The sequence below is a fragment of the Rosa chinensis genome, chromosome 5, assembly GCF_002994745.2.
Source record: "Rosa chinensis cultivar Old Blush chromosome 5, RchiOBHm-V2, whole genome shotgun sequence".
Taxonomy (NCBI): Eukaryota; Viridiplantae; Streptophyta; class Magnoliopsida; order Rosales; family Rosaceae; genus Rosa; species Rosa chinensis.
Window position 1 is genome coordinate 79,469,100 of NC_037092.1, and position 23,304 is coordinate 79,492,403.

Sequence of the window (23,304 nt, forward strand, 5' to 3'; positions counted from 1 at the left end):
GGGGTTGCTGTTTTTAATTATTGGAATGGGGGGTTTTGGGAAATTTTATCACATGAAATTAGAAGAAAATTGTGGAGAAAGTAACCTCAGGAGGAGAAGCCTGCTCTTCTTCAACTCTTGTTCATTCGCACTTCCTTTCTCTTCTGCCGTTGTTAACACACAACTGACACAAGATTCAAATGGGGGAGAGAATCAAAGAGTGAATGGGGAAAGATCTTTGAAGATGAAAGATGAAGCTCTAATGTAGAAGTATACTCAGAAATGGGAAAGTTTTGGAAGTTATTAGAAGTCTATTAAGCGCAAGAGAAACCAACCACCGCTCGCTCACAAATCGAACACCTTATACACATAAGCAAGCCACTGAGGATTTCCAATCGCGACGTCATTGTTCTGCAGCCATGGTTTGAAGGTCAATTCTAATATTGACCCTGGCCATCATTTGGCATCTGACTGCAGCCATTGTAGAGAGCTTGAGTTAATATGATACGCACAACAGAAGAGAGAAGAGTTATAGTCTGAGTAGGGTTTTTTGATATGCTGAGGACCTTTTTTATTTCTTTTTTTTTCCCACTATACTTTTGTTTCAGTTCTTCCATGTTAACATATAATTTGACTTGGAGATAAATAAATGGGTCAGTTTGGGCTGGGCCTAGACCACAAAATGCAAGCCCATCCTAGGGGCTCTCCCTAGTGGACTTGATCGGGTCAAGTTAGGGTTAGCGCGTCATTTCAACGATATTAGTGTTGGGAGAGTACTAGCAAGGTGGGCAAGTTGGCAGCAATTTAAAAGCTTCATTCGCGAAAAGTCAAGGAGCAATTCGGTTATTTTACCATACAGTAGTGTGAGATTATTCAAAACTTCACTACTTCATTCAATCTTTATTGCATCCCTTTTTGTCCTACCCCTTCCAAAATTATTAGCAATTCCTGTTCTGATGAAATGTCAAAGGAGGTAGTGTATCATGTTTCTCACAAAGCCATGTGATTTCTCACAAGCTAGTGTTCATAACGGGAACCCATCTCAGTTCTTCTTCACCAATCATTTCAGAAGCAGATGATTTTCCACATACCATTATTTTCATCTATATATAAGACATGATCAACATAACGAGCAACTCGAGTCCTCTCCTTTCAAGCATCATATTAAGCTTTCTGTTTTTCCCAAGTCCTTTGAATCCTTTTCATCTTCTTTTGATCACTTCAGTATATAGATCATGGGATTTTGATTGCCTTGAATTGCTAACACAAAGACATCAAATATCCCAAAAGGCCACTTAATTTGCAGGCTATGTTGGAGAGAGCCTACTCATTTGTGCTCAACTACCGTCTCTGTCTTGTCTCTCCATCTTCGTAAGCCACTGCAAAATCTTTTTTCCCTTCCCAGTTTTACAAACCCTTGGTGCCTCAATCTCCATGGCTTATCTCATTCAAACTCCTCTAGATTTTCCTAATCCATGCAAGATATGTGTCTTATGCATTCAAGCAGTTCATGTTGAAACTATTAGATCGGATCTATGTCGTAATATGAGTACATATCGATTTTACAACTATTGTTTTGTTCTATGAGTACAGATCGATTTTATGACTATTGTATGTTATCAATTCGAGACATTTGATGAGGGGTCAAACTAAATGTACCCAGCAAATTTCTAAGTGCACCCAGCAGATTAGAATTTTCCAATTTTACCCTCAGTTTATTAATTAAAAATATTTGTCTAAATATTCCCACTCTTCGCTATAGACAGTCGCTGATGGCAACTCACCCTTCGTTCTCGAACTACAATTTTGCTGATTTGTATTTGGCCCCTGCTTTCTGATATCGTCTTGCATCTATGGATTTAATTGTTGGGTTTCGGAATATTAAATTTTGTTAATCAATACTAGAATGTAAAAACATTTCACAAGACATCAAGCCTAATATTCAGTTTGGAGACGACGATATAGAGAATCTCCTTTTAGCAATTATTTGCAAGTATATAACCACAATCCTCTGTATAATATACCCAGAAATTATCATATGAAAATCATTCGTTGCTCAATCTCTCATGTTGTCTCACTTAATTAAAGGCTGAAAAGAAATTAGTACTTGAATATTCAATCTGGGTAGTATTCAGATAAAGAAGGTAACAGCTGCTGGTGATGGTCACCAGCGAGTTGTGGCCATGAGGAAAGAGTTTACATCGATATAAATATATTTTAATATATTAAGTTAGGGTAAAATTGGAAAGTATCATATAAAAAGTCTAGGGCTAGGTATTCTTAGAAATTTGCTGGGTTCAAATAGAAACACTCTTTAATGAGATGTGACATAATAGAGGAGATCGAGCAGTGATAAGATGTGTATGAAGAAGTGGTGAAAGTGAAGGAGTGAAATTTGTGCTCTTGCTAAGACTTGTTGGGGAAGTGATAGCAAGGTATTGGAGAATGGTCCTTCCTTATGTATGCTCCTGCTTCTAATTAAATTTCTTTGGTGCTAGATGCCTAAGCTGAGCTTATACCTTGAATATGTCACAAGTCATAAGAATCTTCATTCTTTTCTAGGACAATGTAAGAATGTTACTGTTTAAATAACTTAGAAGCTATATTTGCATTGGATATTAATATGAATCAAATTGACATATCTTGGGACTTTTGTGTTAGAAGAACCAGAGTGATAAGCGATGGTGCTGGGTCACCAACTGAGATCCTCAGAACGTTAAGCATGTGAAGGGTGTAGAATATAAGACCCATTGTGAAGCTAACCGAGCATACAAATGATACAATCACCAAAGCCTCAACCACTTAGGCACTGAGCAGACCCCAACCCCCACCCATTAATAGACCATAAGGTCGAGTTGTGTACCAACCACACCCGAAGCATAGGCTTGCACCACAAACTCCTCCTTTGCAAACAAGCCTGTAAATACTAAACCCCAAGCACCACACCCACTGTGTAATTGGGTTGCCTCCAACGGTTCGTCGAATTGAAGCTTGAGGGCCAAGATATTCAGCCTAATTAAGACCCAAGCAGTGAAGAATCCACAAACAACTGCAGCCCACGGCCCAACCACAGCACATCCGGGGATTGTGGCAACAAACCCACCAAGCACTCCATTTCAAACATCTAGTGCATTCCAATGGCCCACTAGTAACCGCCAGTCGAAGAGGGTTATGATTCTAGAAGTTGACCTGGCTAACGTAGTCACAACTGCCGATCGGCCCACTACAGTGCAATTCCCTTCATCAGTGGTGTCTGGATAGGCCACGAGAATCTTATTAAACGAGCCCGGATTAAACCCAAACCATCCGAACCACAAAAGGAATGTCCCGAGCACCACGAGGGTAGTGTTATGGCCTCGGATTGGTATGGGCTTCCAAAACGCATTAAACCGGCTCACTCTTGGGCCTTCAATGAAAGAGCCCGAAAGCCCCGCAATCCCAGCGACCAAATGAACCGCACCACTCCCGGCAGGGTCAATAGGACCAGAACCAAACAGAAAGAAACTAGCCGAACTAGGATTGAGCCAACCACTCGATGACCAAACCCAGTGAACCACCACAGGGTACACAAACCCAGACAGAAAACAAGAGAAAATGAGGTATGCACTGAATTGGGTTCTCTCAGCTATGGAACCACTTGTTATGCCAGCAACAGCTATAGGCTATAGCAAATGCCCATTTGAAAAGGAAGAAGCTGTAGTCATAAGATGAGCTACTGGGAATGTCTTTGAGAGCAAAGAAATTGGTACCAATGAAAGCGTTGGAATTGGAGCCTTCTCCAAATGCAAAAGCGAATCCAAAGATATAGAAAGAGAGGCTACCTACAATGGCATCCACTACATTGGAGAGCATTATGTTTGTGGCATTCTTGGATCGAACAAAGCCAGCGCAGAGCATGGCAAAGCCAAGCTGCATGAGGAAGACAAGATAGGCAGTGAAGAGGAGATAGATGGTGTTGATGGAGCTTTTCACGCTTTCTTCCCATGTCGCCACCATGAGTCCAATGAGAAAGAGATGGTAGCTAGGTGGCGGCCGGTGAGTGTGTCAATGAGAGCTCTGGAGTTTGAAGGGTAGGTCGCTTTATTCATGCATGGATAGACTTGCCAACCCGGCCATTCCCACTATGCTTGATTAATGGCCTTAGTTATTTGTATATACTGTAGGGCCTAATGAAATATCAAATTGTCGAAGCAGTTTACAAGAGCCTTGTGTTCTGGCATTTTGACAATGTTTCTTCCCATCTGAGATTTGCTGCATCTGCCAACAATAAATTAGTGACGGTGGGCGAACACATTTAACACAATTTGCATTAAGAAATTTCTTCAAGACTAACATGTACACCAACTATTAATTGCTAGTGTATCAGGACAATCAAGTATGCACAATCTCGTGGGCCTGATTGTGTACATATTAGGTAGCCGGTCATTGCGACGAGTTAAAAGCAATTCTCAGAGTACCAGGTCATGCATCTCTCTGTCAGGAAGTTTGATGGAAAATGGAGAAGGTTCTTTTACAGTTGCGGGAATAGAAGAATGCTCAAACTGCGACTGTGGTGTTGGCCTTGTTGGCTCATGGATCACCACAACAACATACCAATAGTCGATCACATAAACCACACAGCCAAACTTTCTAGGGTCTACTAGTTTGTGCACCAAAAATTATTCACTGAAATTGATTGGTCATACTTATACATGAGATGCATTCAGAAGGACAGAACTGCAAACACTTTAGTTCTAACTGGAGAAAGAGACATATATGCAGATTCATATGTGTAGCCAGAATACAACCCTTTCATGTAAAGTTGTGCTGTCCGAACCAAAATGTTAGAAACAGATTACGGACAATATATTAGAGCAAGGAATGAAATCAATGAGATTTTCACTGATTTAAATTGCACAGAACCCACTTCCAATATGCATGATTGAATCCTGCTTGCTAACTGCAACAAGTAAAATTGCCATGGACATCAAGTTTACTTGTATAGACTGCAAACACCAAATTTCTGTCATAGGAGGAAAACATAATCCTCCCAGTAACAGCTTACAAATCCATACCAACTCAAAAGATTAACTTCCCACGGACAAAAAATGAAAATATTTGTTAGTACTCCAACTAGAGAACGACCGCCAGAAAAGATGTATGAACCCAAATTGACAGAAGATAACATTATAATGCTATAGATCAAATCTAGCTGTGGTAACTATTAGGTGCCTAGTCAGCACAGGAAGCTCAAAGCATTGCCAAGATATCATAAAGGAATCAACACCAACCCTAATAGCCGTATGAAAAACTCAAAGCACACAACTCATTTCAATGGCTGAAACTGAAACCATACAAAGCCAATAAAGGTTACCCCAAATTCCAACCAAACCATCTAACAGAGTCAATCTTAATATTCTCCTCTAACTAAGCACGTACAATCTTCAAGCAAACAATCAAACGCAATTTACCAAATATGCATCTCTGTAGAGAAAAGGGGGATCAATAATCTACTAAACATCAACATAAAAAACAGTCCAAAAACCAAGAACTGCAGACTCATAGAGCAAATAAAGAGTAGAACCTAACAAATGGAATTAATTTGAATCTGAGACCAGTGATGATAAGCCACACTACCTTGTATCACAAAAGCTAGTGTGGTTGGCACCCGAACACTCAATCGGTCATACCAGAAGTGAAACAAATCCAGCCCAATACTACCATCAGAATTTGGCACAAAATACTTTAGGTGTTGTTCATCAGATGTAACGAGCAAGGTCATTTCTTCCCACATGAACATGAGTTCAAATGTTTAGCATAACAACATTTCTAGCTAAAACATCACATAAGAACCATACTGTCACTTAGATTTCAAATAATTTGAAGAAGAAAAAAAAAACAGAATTTATCCAGAGTAAAATCCAACTCACAAAGGTCAATTAAATTCAAAATCAAATGAAAGGCCCAAATATAAAGGATTCATATATGAATCATCAACCATATCAATTTCAGAAACTAAGGCATTGTTTTAAACAAAATATAAGCACAAATCAGAAACCATAGAAATAGGACACGAGAGTCAATTTACGAACCACCACATTTCATTCATTTCATTTCCTACAAACTTACATAGAGATAAAACGAAAATACATAATTACTAATCAGAAACCCTAACCCTAAAAAGCACACAGAGCCAGCCAGCCAAATCGAACCGCCTCCAGATCCTTCAAGAGCTTGTGAACTTGGTCACCGCCTTAGTCCCCTCAGAAACAGCGTGCTTAGCCAATTCACCGGGAAGCACAAGCCTCACCGCCGTCTGGATCTCCCGGGAAGTAATCGTCGGCTTCTTGTTGTACCTGGCAAGCCTCGACGACTCCTGAGCGAGCTTCTCGAAGATGTCGTTGATGAAGCTGTTCATGATGCCCATGGCCTTGCTGGAGATTCCGATGTCAGGGTGGACCTGCTTCAGGACCTTGAAGATGTAGATCTTGTAGGTCTCGACGCTCTTCTTGGCCCTCTTCTTCTTCTTGTCTCCAGCGGCCGCTCCGGCTTCCTTCGGGAGCTTCTTTCCGGCCTTGGGCTTCTTCTCCGCCGGGGCTTTCTCGGCCACCGTGGTCTTCTCGGCCGGCTTCTTCTCCGCGGGCTTCTTCTCGGCTTTGGGCGCCATTGGAATTGAGATGAGAGAGAGAGAGAGAGGGAGAGATTGAAATTCTAGGGTTTCGGGGATTTTGGGTCTTTCTTTTGAGTACTGAATACTCAGGAGGACGAGGTTTTATATATACTTGGGGAGGTCGCGTTCTATTGGCTACTGGGATTTGACGCGGATCGGTGAAGTGGGTGTGGGAGGGCCGTTGGGTTGGGGTTAGGAAAGTTTTTGAGTTGACGGTCGAGATTAGATGTTTGGACGGATTGGCTGCTGTTGCGGTGCGGATCGATGACATCATCTGGGTTGTGGTCAAAAAATTTTGTGTTCACTCAAATGCTCTGTTAGTGTTAATTGAAAGAAAAAATTAAGATAATTTTGGAATTAAATAGTAGCAAATCACAAAACAACCTATGAAATGAGAAAATTAAAGGTATAGAAATCATATTATTTCACTGTCTAGAGATAAAGGAGTTGTGGAGGAGGACTGTACAGGTTAAAAACTTACACCCGTTTTCTTCGAATCTACTTTTAGAATTATGTTTATATCGTGATAAGTCTGTGGTTGAAGAAATTCATCATAGTACTTTGATATTCTATTCTTGCCTTCTTGGTAATGTGGTAAATTCTTCTCATTCTCATCGCTCAAGTAAATCCTAACTTTATTTTTTGAGTTATTATTCATTCATTTTGTTTTGCCGCTAAAAATTTTTGCTCTATCTTTGAGATAATGTAAATTACAGCGGCGTTACCGATGGCATATCCGTATATAGCACATGTAGGGCTATATCACGACCACCATTTTTCTAACCAAACTGTGGGAACAGTCTTACCACTACCAACATGCAAAATCCAAACAGTAAACCTAAAAATGACAGATTTACTTCTAAAATACTACCACTGTTTATCTTGAACTCTCTTCGACCTTCGAAGTGTATCGATTACCTAAAGGTTTTGGAAACATGAGCTATCTGTTGACAAATTATTGAAAATGTACATGTCCCTAACAAACAGTAGCAGCAAGAGAAGCAAAATCCAAGCTGCAATATCCATCAAAAGCAGACAACAGAAGCTGCAAATCTGGGATGAACATGGTTATTTAAGCAGACAAGTGAGACTTGCACCATACAAACTAACCGAGAATAATAATTGAGTGTCCATAACAAGTTCAAGCCAAGCAACAAAAGAAATAAGTATCGAAGCAAAAAGGGAACTATAAGTCAATAATAGAAGCAGAATACATCAGCTCCACCAAAACCCAGAGGAGAAGAGAACGTCCATGGATGCATAAAATCTTTAGGCAAGTTACTGACAATCTATAAATATGAATTTTCCAACAATGTTGATAAAAGATCATCTACATCTGCTCATTCAATCTGAAGGACTGCATGAAGATATCAATGAACTTGACGACTCTTCTAGTTCTGTAGTGCACCAATTCAATCCTATCGTTCACCAGAACTGATTCCGACTCCAATGACGGGAGTCCAAGGGCTATGCTGTCCAAATCAGTTTCATCGAAATTGTGATAGGGTAAGTTAAGCAATACAAGGCGTTTCAAACACTTATGACCTGAAAATGCACAAATGCCAGCTCCTGTTACAGCTTTACAGTCCCAAAAATCAAGTATTTCCAAGTTAAGGCAGTTCTCTGCAAGAGCAACCATGGTACTATTTGACATGGTCTGAAGATCAACCAATTGCAATTCCGTGAGGGTTTGAATTGCAGAGATTGCCACACCTCCAAGATTAGTGATTCTACTCCCACAGTTAGACAAATCCAGGTGCTCCAGGCTGTGGCATATCCATATATAGCACAAGTAGATTTAGGGCTATAGAACGATCACCAGTTTCTAACCAAACTGTGGGAACATAGTCCTACCACTACCAATATACAAAATCCAAACAATAAACCTAATAATGACCGATTTACTTCTAAAATACTACTAATGTATAGCTTGACCTCTCTTCGACCTTTGAAATTTATTGATTACCTATGGTTCTGGAAACATGAGCTCTCTGTTGACAAATTATTGAAAATGTACATGTCCTAACAAACAGTAGCAGCAAGAGAATTAAAATCCAAGCTGCAATATCCATCAAAAGCAGACAACAGCAGCAGCAAATACTCAGCTGCAAATGTGGGATGAACATGGTTAGTTAAGCAGACAAATGAGACTTGCACCATAAAACTAACCAAGAATAATAATTGAGTGTCCATAACAAGTTCAAGCCAAGAAACAAAAGAAATAAGTATCGAAGCAAAAGGGGAACAATAATAAAAGCAGGATACATCAGCTCCACCAAAACCTTGAGGAGAAGAGAATGTCCATGGATGCATATAATCGCTGGGCAAGTTACTGAAAATCTACAAATATGAACTTTCCAACAATTTTGATAAAATATCATCTACATCTGCTCAATATTCAATCTGAAGGACGGCGTGAATATACTAATGAACTTGACGACTCTTCGAGTGTTGTCATGCACCACTTTAATCACATTGTCCACCAGAACAGATTCTGACTCCAACGACGGGCATCCAAGGGCTATGCTTTCCAAATCAGCTTCATTAAAATTGTGAAAGGGTAAGTTAAGCAATACAAGGCGTTTCAAACACTTATGACCTGAAAATGCACGAATGCCAGCTCCTGTTACAGCTTGACAGCCCCGTAAATCAAGTATTTCCAAGTTGGGGCAGTTCCATGCAAGAGCAACTATGGTACTGTTTGACACGGTCTGAAGATTAACCAATAGCAATTCCCTGAGGGTTTGAATTGCAGAGATTGCCACACCTCCAGCATTAGTGATTCTACTCCCGCAGTTAGACAAATCTAGGCGCTCCAAGCTACACATTTTCCGCAAAAGCTGGACTCCAGAATCAGTGATTTTGTTGCAGCCATCAAGGACCAATTTCTTGAGGGTTTTTGAGATAGACCCATTTGCCAAAAAACCCAATCCCACATCCGTAATCTTGCGACACCTTACCAGTTCCAAAGTGCTGATGGAAGATGTCCCATTTGCTAAAACACCCAATTCCACATCCTTAATGCGAGACCCTGGCAACTTCAACGTGCTAATGGAAGATGCGGACCCAATGGCTCTCAAGGCTTGATCTGAGATCCACAAATCACATGCCAAAACCAGAGCCTTCAAGTTTCGTGCTGAATGAACAAGCGCCACAACTCCCGAATCCCCTACTGCTTCCCTCCCCACAAGCTTAACTCTGGACAATTGTGGACACCCATTCCCCAAAGCAACTAGACTTTTTGGCCCCAAAACAATATCATCACTCTCTATACGGATATCGGAGTGGACCGTAATGCTCTCGAGTCTAGGACAAGTTTGGGCTATGAATTCAAGGTCGGCCTCAGTCCTAACGTACTTTACTTCCAAAACGACTACATTTGGGAATCTCGTTAGTGCACCAAGGGGCAAACCGGGCCAGTTATGGAAAACCTCAAGTGATGATCGGCTTAGACCTTCTACTCTACACCATTGCTTGCAGACCTCGGAGAAGGACTTTCTATCATCTTTCTCACAAACCTTGTTAGCAATTAGGCCAACTACATCGTCGTCCAGAAATGACATGTTCCCTGATTCTAATGTAGATTGGTACTGAAAATGATATGAAACAAGGAAGGAACTCACCTGAGGATATTAGACGCCGGAAGCTCCGAGCTCACCAAGGCGTAGGGTTTTGAGATTTAGCTTTTGAAAGATTGGAATGAGTTGTCTGATGAACTGATCATCGTTTCATGTCTTTTGTTGTTTCTCCAAATGTAGAGATACTTTTGGGTTTACATATATCCAACTGAAGTTGTATTTGGTCTGTAAATGTGATTTTGGGTTTATATCTCTGTTTTTGGAATTTTGCCTTGGAAACATGTTGTCGAAAAACTTTTCCAAATTTTTGAGTGACAGTCAAATGCTCTGTTTCTTTTTTTTCTTTTTTTTTTGAATAGGGGTTTGGAACCCAGTCTAGTTGGGAGGCTCAGCCTCATGCCCGATTCCATTTATTATATTAATAGTAGTAAAATTTTGCATCGGGGGGACATAAAACCTGAACCCCGAGCTACATAAGAACAATGACACATATCCTCGTAGAAAACGTCCTGAATAATAGCACATTGGGATTCAGTAATGATGTTCACATTGGCACATTGCCATGATCCTAAACGTAGAAATTTATTAAATGTATTACCAATGATGAGGCTATAATAAGGATCTTAAAATAATAATTGTAAATATAAATATAAATGTGTGTGCCCAAAAGACATGAAGGCAACCTAGGGTTTCGTTGCCTTCTTTATGGTTCTCGATCCGGCAGCTCCCGGGCCGACCTAGGTCTCTAGCCTCATCGGAGTACGGTGAATGAACTGGGCGAGGAGTTTCTAGAGGAGTTTGGTGGCTCCTAACGAGGCATCGAGGCATGGACCAAAGGGGTGGCTGAACCAAGGGCCCCCAACAATGCAGGTGGTTGCAGGCTACATGGTCAGGTGATCTGAATCAAGGAGATCAAAGAGGGAGTTTTGGGTTGGCCAATCGGGAATAATCCGCCTCTAATTATCGTTTAGGAACTTGTTTTTGTGAATGGTAACCTACTCTAGCTTTTATGGTTTTTTTGTTTTTGTTTTTTTTTTTATCTGCAATCAAACTTGGTAATTGGTATATAGTGAAATAGACACCGCCAACCTCAAAGAACAAAGAAAAAGAAAAATCTTGGGCTGCTTGATAGAAATTTTACACAACTACGTACACAAGTAGGAAATGAAAATATATGCAAATCGTTGACATATATTTAAGCGTAATTTTTAATTTATCGCATATTAATTTTCGAAGTTTTTCATAACTATATCAGTCAAATCATTGACAAGTTAATATGTATATGCCAATAGGAGGTATGAATATTCCCCGCATTTTCAGGTAAACTAATTTACTACTTCCGTTGCATTATTATTTCGACATGTTAATCTTTATATGCCTATAGAAACCATGAATATTCCCCGCATTTCTAGATAAAATAATTTACTGCTTCCATTACATTATTTTTTCGAATAGTATATAAGGCAAGTCCTCTCTGATCCCCAATTGAGTCCTGAGTGCTCTCCACAATCTCACTAAAAATGGGTGTAATGGGTTTTACTTCTGCTTCAGTGAGTTCAGTCTCTTCACTAGCTGCTTTTTTGGTGTTGGGTTTTGTTTTAAATTTGGGGGTGGTTTGTAATGGAGGAAAGACCAGCACTTTTGTGAGGAAAGTGGAGAAAACTGTGGATATGCCTCTAGAGAGCGATGTCTTCAAAGCCCCTCATGGCTATAATGCTCCACAACAAGTACAATCTCTCTCTTACAATGCCTAAAAATTATGATGCTTGCTTTTAGTCGATCAATGGTAGATTTTTCTTGTTATGGTATCAATTTTGTTTCATAAATTTATATATATATATATATGTATTTTCTTTTTCTTTTTTCTTTTTTCTTTTTAAATTTTAACCATTGTAACCCATTATCTTATCCTGTAAAGATATTTGAACCTCTTACATTATTTTTTATCACCAAACTTCCCATTTTGCCTATTATTTTTCTATCTATACCTCCTATTCTTCGTAGCCTCTACAACTCCACACCATGTACCCAAAAAAAAAAATATATATATATATATAGAGTGTGAATTGTAAAATAATAAGTGTGAATTACTTTCCTTATATTACTGTTATATAATTTTTTTTTCTTTTTCAAAACTATGACCTTTTTAGTGGTTAATTTTGCTCTGATGTATGATATGCACGTATTTAATAGGTTCATATTACACAAGGAGACCATGTGGGAAGGGCTGTGATTGTGTCATGGGTGACTGTGGATGAACCAGGTTCCAGCAAAGTGCTTTATTGGAGCGCAAATACCACGAAAAAGACAGCTGTGGGAAAATTTTACACCTATAAGTTCTACAATTACAGCTCTCCTTACATTCACCATGCATCAATCAGAAATTTAAAGGTAAATTTGATATGCTTTCGTGTTTTTGATAAAGTAATCTAGAGTTCACATCCAAAACCAATTGGCAATGGATGGAGTGGCCCAAACCCTTATAAAGGGTCCCATTTTTCCCATGTGGGATGTATATATTCTCAACACGCCCCTGCACGTGTGGCGAATTTTCAAGCCATACACGTGGACAATTTTTGGGTGACGTGGAGCCCGTGTGGCCGTTAGGCATGCACACACGTGGGTAACCTGGCTCTGATACCATGATAAAGTAATCTGGGGTTCACATCCAAAACCAATTGGCAATGGATGGAGTGGCCCAAACCCTTATAAACACATAGGCAAGGTCCCAGTTTTCCCATGTGGGATGTATATATTCTCAACAGTTTTGACTTGCTCTTTTGTTTCAAATGCATGGGTTGTAGAGTACAGAATACTAGAATCTGTATGAGATGAACGAAACCAGGTTTTGGGATTTGCTGATCAAATGGTAAAATGCAGGCTAAGTGTGCAAATTACATCATGATCGAATAATTATCTGTGTTCTTTTGCAGTATAATACCAAATATTACTATGAGGTTGGAATTGGACATACAAAGCGGCAGTTCTGGTTTGTAACTCCTCCAGCAGTTGGGCCAGATGTGCCTTACACATTTGGTCTTATAGGTAACTATTTTGTATGAAACAGGATAGATGGTAAATTGACGTAGCTAAGTAGCTCTGTAGTCAAAAGGTTATTGCAATGAGACTATTCCATTTCATCAAGTACAAGTAAGGACAATTTGAGAACTACATACTGGATAAGTGTCAATTGTGTGTGCATGTGCAATGAAGACTTTTACAACTCTAAATATCTCTGGGTATCAATTGCAGGCGATCTGGGCCAGACCTTTGATTCGAATAAGACACTCACTCATTATGAATTAAACCCACAGAAAGGACAAACAGTATTGTATCTTGGTGACCTCTCTTATGCGGATATGTATCCCAATCATGATAATGTCTTATGGGATTCATGGGGAAGATTCGTGGAGCGAAGTGTTGCTTATCAACCTTGGATATGGACTGCAGGGAATCATGAACTTGATTTTGCCCCAAAAATTGTAAGCATCTGATAAGACATAAGGTTTCTGATAACCTAATATAGCTTTTTTTTTTGGCTAATGATAACCTATTATAGATAATAAGCATCATCCTGAATCGTGTTCCAGTTTTGTAGCTTTATTCACAGCTCCAGTCTCCAATGTTCTAATGTTTAACCCAGAAAGTGCTCATTATGTGAATTTATTTAATTACTTTCTAATCCCTGAAAACTCATTTCTTCTAAGAGATTATTGATAATATTTTTGCAGGGTGAAACCAAACCATTTAAGCCTTACACTCACCGGTATCATGTCCCATATAAGGCATCAGAGAGTACTGCCCCTTTTTGGTACTCGATCAAGAGAGCTTCGTCATACATTATAGTCTTATCTTCATATTCTGCATATGGTAAGGAAATGTAGCAGCAGATTCTAAGCTTGCTGTTTTAACTTGACTGACACAAAGGCTTGTCCACATATGCATCAAATGCTCTTCTGAATGTCTAATTGTGAATATGAAATTTGGAAATCCTTATCTGAATTATCAAGGCAAATAAACTAGCAAACACATAACTGGATACAACTTTCAAATTCAGCTCCTGTTTCACTCCCTGTTACACTCTTTCTCTTGGATTCCTCATCAAGCTAAAATTGTTAGACCGCTGTTGTCATGGCATTTGACAGTGTTCTGGACCTCACTGTTTCGTGATTTATTTATTTGGTTAATGGGCATCCTGTTCATTCATCTCTTTTGATGACATGTTAGAAGTTTTTTTTTCCCTAAACATTTGTACTGATTGCTACAGTTAACAGCGTAGAACTTTATTGTGTCCATAAAAATTTCCAATCGACTTGTAACTTGGCAGCAAGATCCACTATACAGTATGCCTATTAAATTGATTGCTTCAAAAATTACATTTGAAACATCATTTCCCTGTATCCTTAGGTAAATACACTCCTCAGTACCAATGGCTGGAGGAGGAGCTACCAAAAGTTAACAGGACTGAGACCCCATGGCTGATTGTTTTAATGCATTCCCCATGGTACAATAGCAACGATTACCACTACATGGAGGGAGAGACCATGAGAGTGATGTATGAGCCATGGTTTGTGAAGTACAAAGTTGACGTGGTATTTGCTGGTCATGTCCATGCCTATGAACGATCTGTAAGTACTCCTGATTTATTTTAATATTCTAGTTTCACAGTTGTTTTGCATGGTGCATGCTATCTGCATAGAACTGGACCTGTATCTCCAAAAGTTAGTTGGTATTCTGCAAGATTTGAAATCCAACTCTTCCTATTTGTCAAGCATTAATTTTAGTTTTTGATAAATTACAGGAAACCCTTTCGAGGAAAAGTACTTTTCTGAAATGCTTTATAGTTTATAAACAAAACTGCATATGCTTTTCCGTTTACCATTCTCCATTAATGCTCGAGAATCACGATATCTTGTCTGATAAGTTGATTTGGATATACCACAGGAGCGTATTTCCAACATTGCATATAACATTGTAAATGGTATTTGTGTTCCCGTGAAAGATCAATCTGCACCTGTGTACATCACCATTGGTGATGGAGGAAATCTTGAAGGCTTAGCTACCAAGTACGCAAGAGTAGTATGCATGATACATTTGGTTTTTTTTTTTTTTTTTTTTTTTTTTTTTTCTGATTCAGTTTATTAAGCAATGAATCTATTTTGTTTTGTTTTGTTTTGTGGTGCAGTATGACAGAACCACAGCCAGCGTACTCGGCTTATAGAGAGGCCAGTTTTGGTCATGCCACTTTTGACATCAAGAACAGAACTCATGCTTACTACAGTTGGCACCGTAACCAAGATGGATATGCAGTGCAAGCTGACTCTATGTGGTTTTTCAACAGATACTACTATCCTGTTGATGATTCTACAAGTGCCCAATCATGATGCATGGTAGGATACAAAAAAAACATCATGTTAGTTGATCTAGAATAAAAGTATAATTTTTTTTTTTTTTTTGTATATGTATTTCAATTCATGAATGTGTTAAAAAGTATGTCTTTTCATCCACATTGACCGAGATGCATGGCATGTCTACAGACCTAAACCTAGAAATGGGAGAATGAAAAAGAAAATCCCATATGAACTAAAGAAAATTCCATATGAGAAAAGGCTCATCCACATATGCAGCAGAAGTAAAAAATTAGCAGTTTGAGGACAATTTACTTTGTCAAACCATGGTGTATATGTACTCATTGTCACCTTATGCACTTTGGTGATCTCCTGCTTGCTGCAGATCCCTGCATACAATCTAGATTATATTCATATAAACCTTGAAGGAATTAAAAATTACCATATTCTATATTACTGGAAAAGCATAGTTAATTTCCTGACTTGCTCACAGCCATGGTTACATTGGTTAAAAAGGAGTTGGCTGGAAACTTCAGCATTACCAGAAGCGAAGTAATTAATATTGGTTATAAGGACACATACGAGTCCCAAATGACTTGGGTAAAGATTTGAATCCTCCTCGTTGGCTGCAAGTGCAAGGATGATGACATTGGTTGTTGATGGCTAATGACTTCTCACTATTGAGTAATGTCATTTGTCTGACCATGCTTTGTCAAGTCAATATTTTACATGTGATTCTAGCTATCTAATTGATAGAAACAAGCAATAGCAAGAAGCTAGATGTGGTGGCTTGTGAGTAGGAGATGTTTAATCAATTTGGTTATATATTTGCTGTGGAAAAAAGCAAGAGATTTGAGTCTTTCAAATAGATTTGCAAACTCGTCGATTGCCAGCATTGGTTACAATCAAATGCAAGTAATACCAAGATCATGATCCGATTACAACCAAAAATCAATACAACTCTTGATCCATGACAAGAGTTTAGTGAAGTGCCTTTTTCTCTTTTTTTCCCCAGGCCAATTGGTGGCCGGTCGGGACATTTAAGTCATGAAGCTGATACATACTTCCAGTAAAGGTCATAATTCTAACTAATAGTCATATTGCCAATACATATAGCTTATAAATAACTCATAAGCCATGGGTGCCATGCTCTAACAGATTTAGAACAAATGAGCAAAAATGTTAGTGGCTTGAAAGACCTGCCCATAAAGGCCTTCTATCTTGCTCGTCTCACTACCAAGTTTAGCTTCCAGTTTAGCTGCTGCCTTGTCTTTTGCCGAAGTGCTTGTTCAAAATTGGTAACCTTTGTGTGTAAGTTTGCTAGAAGACCACACCGTTCTCAAAACTAGCAGAGGCTCTACGCTTGTAAACAAGAGTAATGTCATTTGTCTTTCAATTTGTTGTTGATGGCTAGTGACTTCTCACTACTGATCTTTTTATATATTTCTATTATAAACTACATAGACGCTCAAGCATTTGAGGAAAACATGGAACCGATCACATGAAAAAACATCAAGATCCACATGACTGAGACTGACGAATGCCTTATCTTTTCCCATGGAGATACGTGTGGAAAAAGAAAAGCTAGACATCAAGAACATCATCCATATAGTCCTGTTTTAATTAGAGGAATATTTGTTTTATATATCCTTATATCAGAGAGTTCCAATGCAAGTAATTTATAACATGTAAGTGCATAACCAAACAAACGGAGCTCTCAAAACCGAAGAAAGGCGGGATTGGGAGACCTGATCGACCAGCCCCCAACTAGCTAGTTTCATAATGAAGGAGAACTTTAGGCACCAAATCATGTATCATATGAGCCCTATCCAGGTAATGAAGCATCACTATACTTCTATACAAGTGTGTATCCATATACGTACGTGTGTGTGTGTGTTTTCTTCGAGCCTTAAATAACTGGATTTTCCTTTAGCATTTACATAAGGTACTATTTGTTATTATAAACTCATGATTAAACTCTTTTGGATTGATTAAATGATCCGCATGCAGGACTTGAGTGTAGCTTTGATGCTGCTGAGTCCTGGACCAGTTATGGCGTTGCAAGGTGCTCATCGGTCCGAAGGAAATGGCGACGAAGTAGATTGTGTGCCAAGAGTGTACATAAAGACCATGAACGATCGTATTCTAAAGCCAGAGCAACAAGATGCTAAAAATAAGAGGCGACCATGCACCATCCCAAGTCTTTGTACTTGATAGCGCGACCACAGCCCTTTTTTCTCCAACCCCTTTCTTCTCTTTGATTTCTTACTTGAAGCATTGGCTTCCATCAATTACTGCTGTTCTTAAAGTTTTCGTAGTCGTCTATATATGGTCTCTCTCTGAACAAAGAATCAATTAACTACTAAAAAACTGCATGAGACTTCTGCCGACGACCATATCGTTGGCCACTATCCCAAGCCAAATGTTGTGATGCTATCACAATCTTTTTGTTTCCCATCTACTCACTAGCTATACATTTGCGTAGGTAGTGTGCATGAGTGGATGCGATGCTATGATCACAACGTTTTGCTTTCTTTCATGTGCTTCCAGCATACTGATCATGTAAGAGTTGGACTTACATTAATCACATTATGACTTTAACAATTGTATATGATTACTGTTGAATGAAATAACCGGGATTGCATAGATGATTCTATCCCTGCAACAATAAGGATTTTGTATCTGTAATCCATATTGTATTGGGAAACTTAATGTGCTTGTAAATCAAGTAATATATTGATACATAATTTATATATGGAGGACCTATTTGATTTAGGATTACTGTTATGGGAAGTTCCTGATATCAGTCCCTCTATATATAGGCTCAGGTCCCTGCACTCTCTACACGCAAGTCTTTAGATCTCAGCCCCATATACAGAGAACTTGAAACTAGAGCAGTTGCAGAAGACCGAACCTGTTCGTCATGGCATTCAACTCATTCATAGCTTCAGGTATGTATTATGTTCTTCTAATTGTTCTAGTATGTCTTTAGATAATGTGTTTATATATGTGTGATTGTTTCTAGTTAAGTAATCCTCAAGTTTAAGATTACATGTGGTATCAGAGCCACGATCACAAATTGTATAAACCACTTCATAAATCATGCATGCTAGAAGTTTAGTAAAATTAAAACGTTTTCTTAATCTTAGTAAAAAAATTAAAGGAGCTACAGATTATATCGAGCAAGTAGGCCGAAGGTGTCCAGTTTCTGATCCAACACAACCTAAGGCCCATACTCGGCCTATTAGATATATTCAGAATATCAGGACGTTAATTGACCGTTGTTTCATAATGGATATTTTCTGTTCCTCGCAGAGTATGTGTCTTCAGTTTACCGTAATCCCAATTTGGGGTTCTTCGATTCTGGGTGTAAGAAGCAATTTTGCTTCTTGTTTTGGGGTCAGAAAGGCTCGCTAAAAGGGCTGCATAGAAGAATTGCTTCCGCCTTGTGTTTCTATGCAGTCAGTATTGAAGTTTTGCTCCGGTAAATTTTCAAAACTTCTTAATGAATAGATTGTTGATAATTCTGTAACTAAGTTGCACAATGAGATAGCTTTCATCCTTTAGTATATTATGAAACTTGTTTTATAATTATGATGGATGTTGTCTACATGTGTGAATAAATATCTCGTTGCAAAATTGTTGCTTTAACCATCAAACAACAAGCTACAGACCTACAGACCTTCTCCCTATGAATCTTGTTGTTTAAAAGAATTAAAACTAGTTGAATCATATCCATATTAACTAGGAATATTGTCTGTGACTTATTCGGAGCATTGAGGGAGAGGGAGCCATAGCACTTTTTCCTCAGTGTTCTTGATAGCCATTCAGTTTTTAACAGACAAACATTGTATTCTGTATTCTAGAACCATGACTGTAGCTTCCACAGAAGGTCACTTTCTTTACATAGTTCTAAAACACAGGAATAGCACATTGCAATTTGAATGACACATATTCAGATACAAAGATCTTTTCTTCAGCCATATAGGTGATGACTGATTTTTGCATAGCAATGTGCCATTTATTTTGGCCTTGTGATTCAGTTATGCTATAACTTCTGCTCACAAGTGATGTTTGGCATGAATTCAGAATATGTTGTTTCGGGGCTTAATGCAAATTTCTGGTTTTCTGTTGCATTATATTGTTTTATTTTTGCTCAGCCTTATGTTCTAAATTCTTGATATCTTCTGTGATTGTTTGATTACTAAGTTTTGTATGCATAAAACTTAACACAGAATATAGCTATTGAGCAGAAAATAAATATTTTTTTTCTTGTTTCTTTAAGTCTTTAATAAAATTCTTATGCATAAACCTTACAAAATTTAATGCTTCCTATAGGTTCTGTACCTTTGAACTTCATGAACATTGAACCTCTTACTGGTTCAAACTTTAAGAGATGGAAAGCAGACATAGAAATCTACCTAAATGTCAACCACTTAGATTTGCCTATGTATAAGACACCTCCAGAAGCCCTGACTATAGCTAGCACTAGTGAACAACAGAAATATTTTGATGAGTGGCATAGGCTGAATCGAGTATGCAAGAATGTAATGAAAAGAACCATGTCTGATTCTGTTAGTGGGAGTATTGAAGAAAAGGAGTTAGCTACAGAATTTCTGGAATCAATTGGTGAAAGATTCAAGGAGAGTGATAAGGCTCAGATTGCAAACCTACTGAACAAATTGTTGAACACCAAATACACAGGATCAGGAACCATTAGAGAACACATCTTGAAACTTGTTGATTATGCCGCTAAGCTGAAAACCTTGAAGAACCCTATTTCTGATGAGATGCTTATTCATCACACCCTAAACTCACTGCCAACGAGCTTTGAACATCTCAACACCACTTACCTAGCTCAAAAGGATAAATGGGACATAAACGAGCTGATTTCGATATGTGTGCAAGTCGATGAAAGAATTAAGAAGGAGAAAAATGAGAAAAGTGTGAATCTGGTAGGCAAACCAAAATGGAAAAACCAGAAGGGGAATAATCAGAAGGGAAAGAAGTTCAGCCCTACCTCCAGCCCCTGATTCTAAAATTCAGAAACCTTATCAGACAAAGTGTTACTTCTGCAGAAAATCTGGCCACCTTAAGAGAGATTGTACTGGTTTCAAAGCTTGGTTAACTAAAAAAGGTAATCTTGACTTAATTCCTAGTTTTTCTATTGAAATAAATTTAGTTCAAAGTAGTTCTAGCAACTGGTGGATTGATTCAGGGTCTCCTATTCACATAACTAATTCACTGCGGGGATACATAAGGAAGAGAAATCACAGAAGTGAGGAACAAAACGTGTGTGTTGGTAATGGATCAAGGGTAGCTGTGAAGGCAATTGGGTTTGTTAGGCTAGAAGTAGGATCTGGAAATTTTCTTATCTTAGACAATGTCTATTTTGTACCTTCTATGAGAAGGAATTTGATTAGTGTCTCCCTTTGGTTAAAAACGGTTGTAATTTTCTTATTGACAGTAATGGAATAAAAATTTCGAAGAATTTTCTTCCTATTGCTTCTGGTGCCATTGTAAATGATTATTTACAGTTACATTGTTCAGTTCCTAAGGAGATATTATCTATTGAAAACAGTGTAGATGGTAGTTCCATTATTGGTGTTAAAAGACACAACTCTAAGGAAAACTCAGCAGCCCTTTGGCATAGGAGATTAGGACACATATCAAAAGAAAGACTACAGATCCTAGTTAAGCAAAACATTCTGCCTGAGCTAAACTTTGACGATTTAGGGGACTGTGTAGAATGCATTAAAGGAAAAATGACTAATTCTAGAAAGAAAAATGCCACCAGAAGCCTAAGACTCTTAGAACTCATCCATACTGACATTTGTGGACCTTTTAAACATCAAACCATTTGTGGAAACTCCTATTTTATAACTTTCATTGATGACTTTTCTAGGTTCTGTCATATTTTTCTAATTTCAGAAAAATCCCAAGCTGTCGAAACCTTTAAGATCTTTCATGCAGAAGTAGAAAAACAATTGGGGAAACAAATTAAGGTGGTCAGGTCTGATAAAGGGGGAGAGTTTTACGGGAAATATACGGAGGCTGGACAAAGCAAAGGCCCTTTTGCTTTGTATCTTGAAAAGCATGGTATTAAGGCTCAATACACCACGCCACGGACACCGGAGCAAAATGGTGTCGCAGAAAGGAAGAATAGGACTTTATTGAACATGGTCAGAAGTATGATGTGTACTTCTGGACTACCTAGGTATCTGTGGGGCGAGGCTCTCCAAACAGCCAACTATCTCTGCAATAGGGCACCTAGCAAAGCTGTGTCTACGACACCTTTTGAGCTTTGGAATGGCAGAAAGCCAAGCTTACACCATGTTCATGTTTGGGGTTGTAAGGCTGAGGCTAAAGTTTATAACCCTCACATTTGGGAATTAGACCCCAAAACTGTTAGTGCATTCTTCATAGGGTATCCAGAAAAATCCAAGGGCTACAAGTTCTATTCCCCTCACCATAATACCAGAATCATTGAAACAAATAAAGCAAAGTTTCTAGATGAAGTGTTTTATAATAGAGAACCCAAAGACTTACAGTTTGAGTTTGAAGAAATCCCTGAAACCGAAACACTAGCTCAGGTTTTACCTCTTGCTCCTGCACCACCCATCTTTGTACCTCAGCAGCTAATTTTAGAACCCGCAGAGGCTGTCCAAGAAGCACCAGAAAATCTACAACCTCAGGATAATGTTGTGATGCCTCAAAACGAAAACGTTGATGTACCTCAACCAGTAAGAAGATCAAACAGAGTTAGAAAACCCACCATTGATCCAACTGAGTATGAAGTATACCTTTAGGAACCAGACTTTGTTTTTGAAGAAGATAATGATCCTGTTAGTTATAAACAGGCCACTGAGAGTGAGTTTTCTAAGCAATGAAGTGACGCGATGAAGGCTGAATTAAAAAGTATGCAAGACAATGGAGTTTGGGAGTTAGTCGAACCTATAGCAAATCAAAAACCTATAGGTTGTAAGTGGATTTACAAAACCAAAAGACATGCTGATGGCAGTATAGAGAGGCATAAAGCGAGGTTAGTAGCTAAGGGTTTTACGCAGCAAGAAGGCATTGACTATACTGAAACCTTCTCTCCAGTTTCGACAAAAGACTCTTTTAGAATGGTCATGGCCTTGGTAGCTCATTTCGATATGGAATTGCACCAAATGGATGTTAAAACAGCCTTCTTAAATGGAGAATTAGAAGAAACCATATACATGAAGCAACCTGAGGGATTTATTAAACCTGGTAGTGAACACTTGGTCTGCAAGCTAAAGAAGTCTATCTATGGACTAAAACAGGCGTCTAGGCAATGATATAAAAAGTTTGATGCTGTGGTTACTTCTTTTGGATTCACTGAGAATATTGTTGATGAATGTGTTTATCTGAAAACAATGGGCAAGCACTTTATTTTTCTGATATTATACGTGGATGACATATTACTTGCTAGTAGTGATATAAATTTATTGAAATCTACCAAGTCTTTTCTGTCTAAAAACTTTGATATGAAAGATCTTGGTGAAGCGTCTTTCGTGCTGGGGATTGAGATTAAAAGAGACAGGAAGAAGGGGTTATTGGGTCTATCTCAGCAAAGTTATATTTCCAGAGTCTTGATTAGGTTTGATATGCAGAAGTGTGCACCAGGAGAGGCTCCTATCTCTAAAGGAGATAAACTGAACAAATGTCAATGTCCTAGGAATGACTTGGAAAGGGAAGATATGAAGGGCAGACCTTATGCTAGACT

The 23,304-nt window shown here is 38.6% G+C and overlaps 5 protein-coding genes and 1 pseudogene across 6 annotated transcripts; 2 read left to right on the forward strand and 4 right to left on the reverse strand.

Moving 5' to 3' along the window:
• Positions 1–2,598: 2,598 nt before the first annotated feature.
• On the reverse strand, positions 2,599–3,909 carry LOC112164178 (annotated as a pseudogene).
• A 2,124-nt stretch (positions 3,910–6,033) lies between these two features.
• On the reverse strand, positions 6,034–6,719 carry LOC112166341 (histone H2B). Its single transcript, XM_024303165.2, has one exon. The coding sequence runs from the start codon at positions 6,623–6,625 to the stop codon at positions 6,185–6,187; it is 441 nt and encodes a 146-aa protein (XP_024158933.1). The 5' UTR covers positions 6,626–6,719; the 3' UTR covers positions 6,034–6,184.
• A 909-nt stretch (positions 6,720–7,628) lies between these two features.
• On the reverse strand, positions 7,629–10,398 carry LOC112167407. Of its 2 annotated transcripts, none has more exons than XM_040506863.1 (3): positions 10,252–10,398; positions 8,595–8,650; positions 7,629–8,394 (listed from the first exon to the last, which is right to left on the reverse strand). In XM_040506863.1, the coding sequence occupies exons 2-3, from the start codon at positions 8,645–8,647 to the stop codon at positions 7,959–7,961; spliced, it is 489 nt and encodes a 162-aa protein (XP_040362797.1). In that variant the 5' UTR covers positions 8,648–8,650; positions 10,252–10,398; the 3' UTR covers positions 7,629–7,958. The 2 variants fall into 2 exon arrangements, with proteins under 2 accessions (XP_040362797.1, XP_040362796.1); XM_040506862.1 differs by having other exon boundaries at positions 8,595–8,733.
• Positions 9,010–10,191, reverse strand: LOC121049288 (EIN3-binding F-box protein 1-like). Its single transcript, XM_040506001.1, has one exon. It carries the CDS (start codon positions 10,189–10,191, stop codon positions 9,010–9,012), a length of 1,182 nt encoding a protein of 393 aa, XP_040361935.1.
• A 1,328-nt stretch (positions 10,399–11,726) lies between the features above and the next one.
• On the forward strand, positions 11,727–15,634 carry LOC112166828 (purple acid phosphatase). The gene is made up of 8 exons (XM_024303752.2): positions 11,727–11,933; positions 12,400–12,597; positions 13,140–13,251; positions 13,459–13,688; positions 13,938–14,076; positions 14,614–14,834; positions 15,151–15,272; positions 15,392–15,634. The coding sequence occupies exons 1-8, from the start codon at positions 11,727–11,729 to the stop codon at positions 15,588–15,590; spliced, it is 1,428 nt and encodes a 475-aa protein (XP_024159520.1). The 3' UTR covers positions 15,591–15,634.
• Positions 15,635–18,477: 2,843 nt separating this feature from the next.
• Positions 18,478–20,587, forward strand: LOC121049289. The gene is made up of 2 exons (XM_040506002.1): positions 18,478–18,505; positions 19,893–20,587. The coding sequence occupies exons 1-2, from the start codon at positions 18,478–18,480 to the stop codon at positions 20,585–20,587; spliced, it is 723 nt and encodes a 240-aa protein (XP_040361936.1).
• The last annotated feature ends 2,717 nt before the right edge of the window (positions 20,588–23,304 follow it).

Excerpts from the sequence above, each read along its gene's own strand:
- LOC112166341 (XM_024303165.2), bottom strand. The coding sequence starts at position 6,625 with ATGGCGCCCAAAGCCGAGAAGAAGCCCGCGGAGAAGAAGCCGGCCGAG.
- LOC112167407 (XM_040506863.1), bottom strand. The coding sequence starts at position 8,647 with ATGTACATTTTCAATAATTTGTCAACAGAGAGCTCATGTTTCCAGAAC. Across the intron at positions 8,395-8,594 it reads TCATGTTTCCAGAACCATAG|CCTGGAGCACCTGGATTTGT; the intron begins GTAATCAATAAA and ends GATATGCCACAG.
- LOC121049288 (XM_040506001.1), bottom strand. The coding sequence starts at position 10,191 with ATGTCATTTCTGGACGACGATGTAGTTGGCCTAATTGCTAACAAGGTT.
- LOC112166828 (XM_024303752.2), top strand. The coding sequence starts at position 11,727 with ATGGGTGTAATGGGTTTTACTTCTGCTTCAGTGAGTTCAGTCTCTTCA. Across the intron at positions 13,252-13,458 it reads TTACACATTTGGTCTTATAG|GCGATCTGGGCCAGACCTTT; the intron begins GTAACTATTTTG and ends TATCAATTGCAG. Across the intron at positions 14,835-15,150 it reads TCCATGCCTATGAACGATCT|GAGCGTATTTCCAACATTGC; the intron begins GTAAGTACTCCT and ends GATATACCACAG.
- LOC121049289 (XM_040506002.1), top strand. The coding sequence starts at position 18,478 with ATGGCATTCAACTCATTCATAGCTTCAG. Across the intron at positions 18,506-19,892 it reads CAACTCATTCATAGCTTCAG|GTTCTGTACCTTTGAACTTC; the intron begins GTATGTATTATG and ends TGCTTCCTATAG.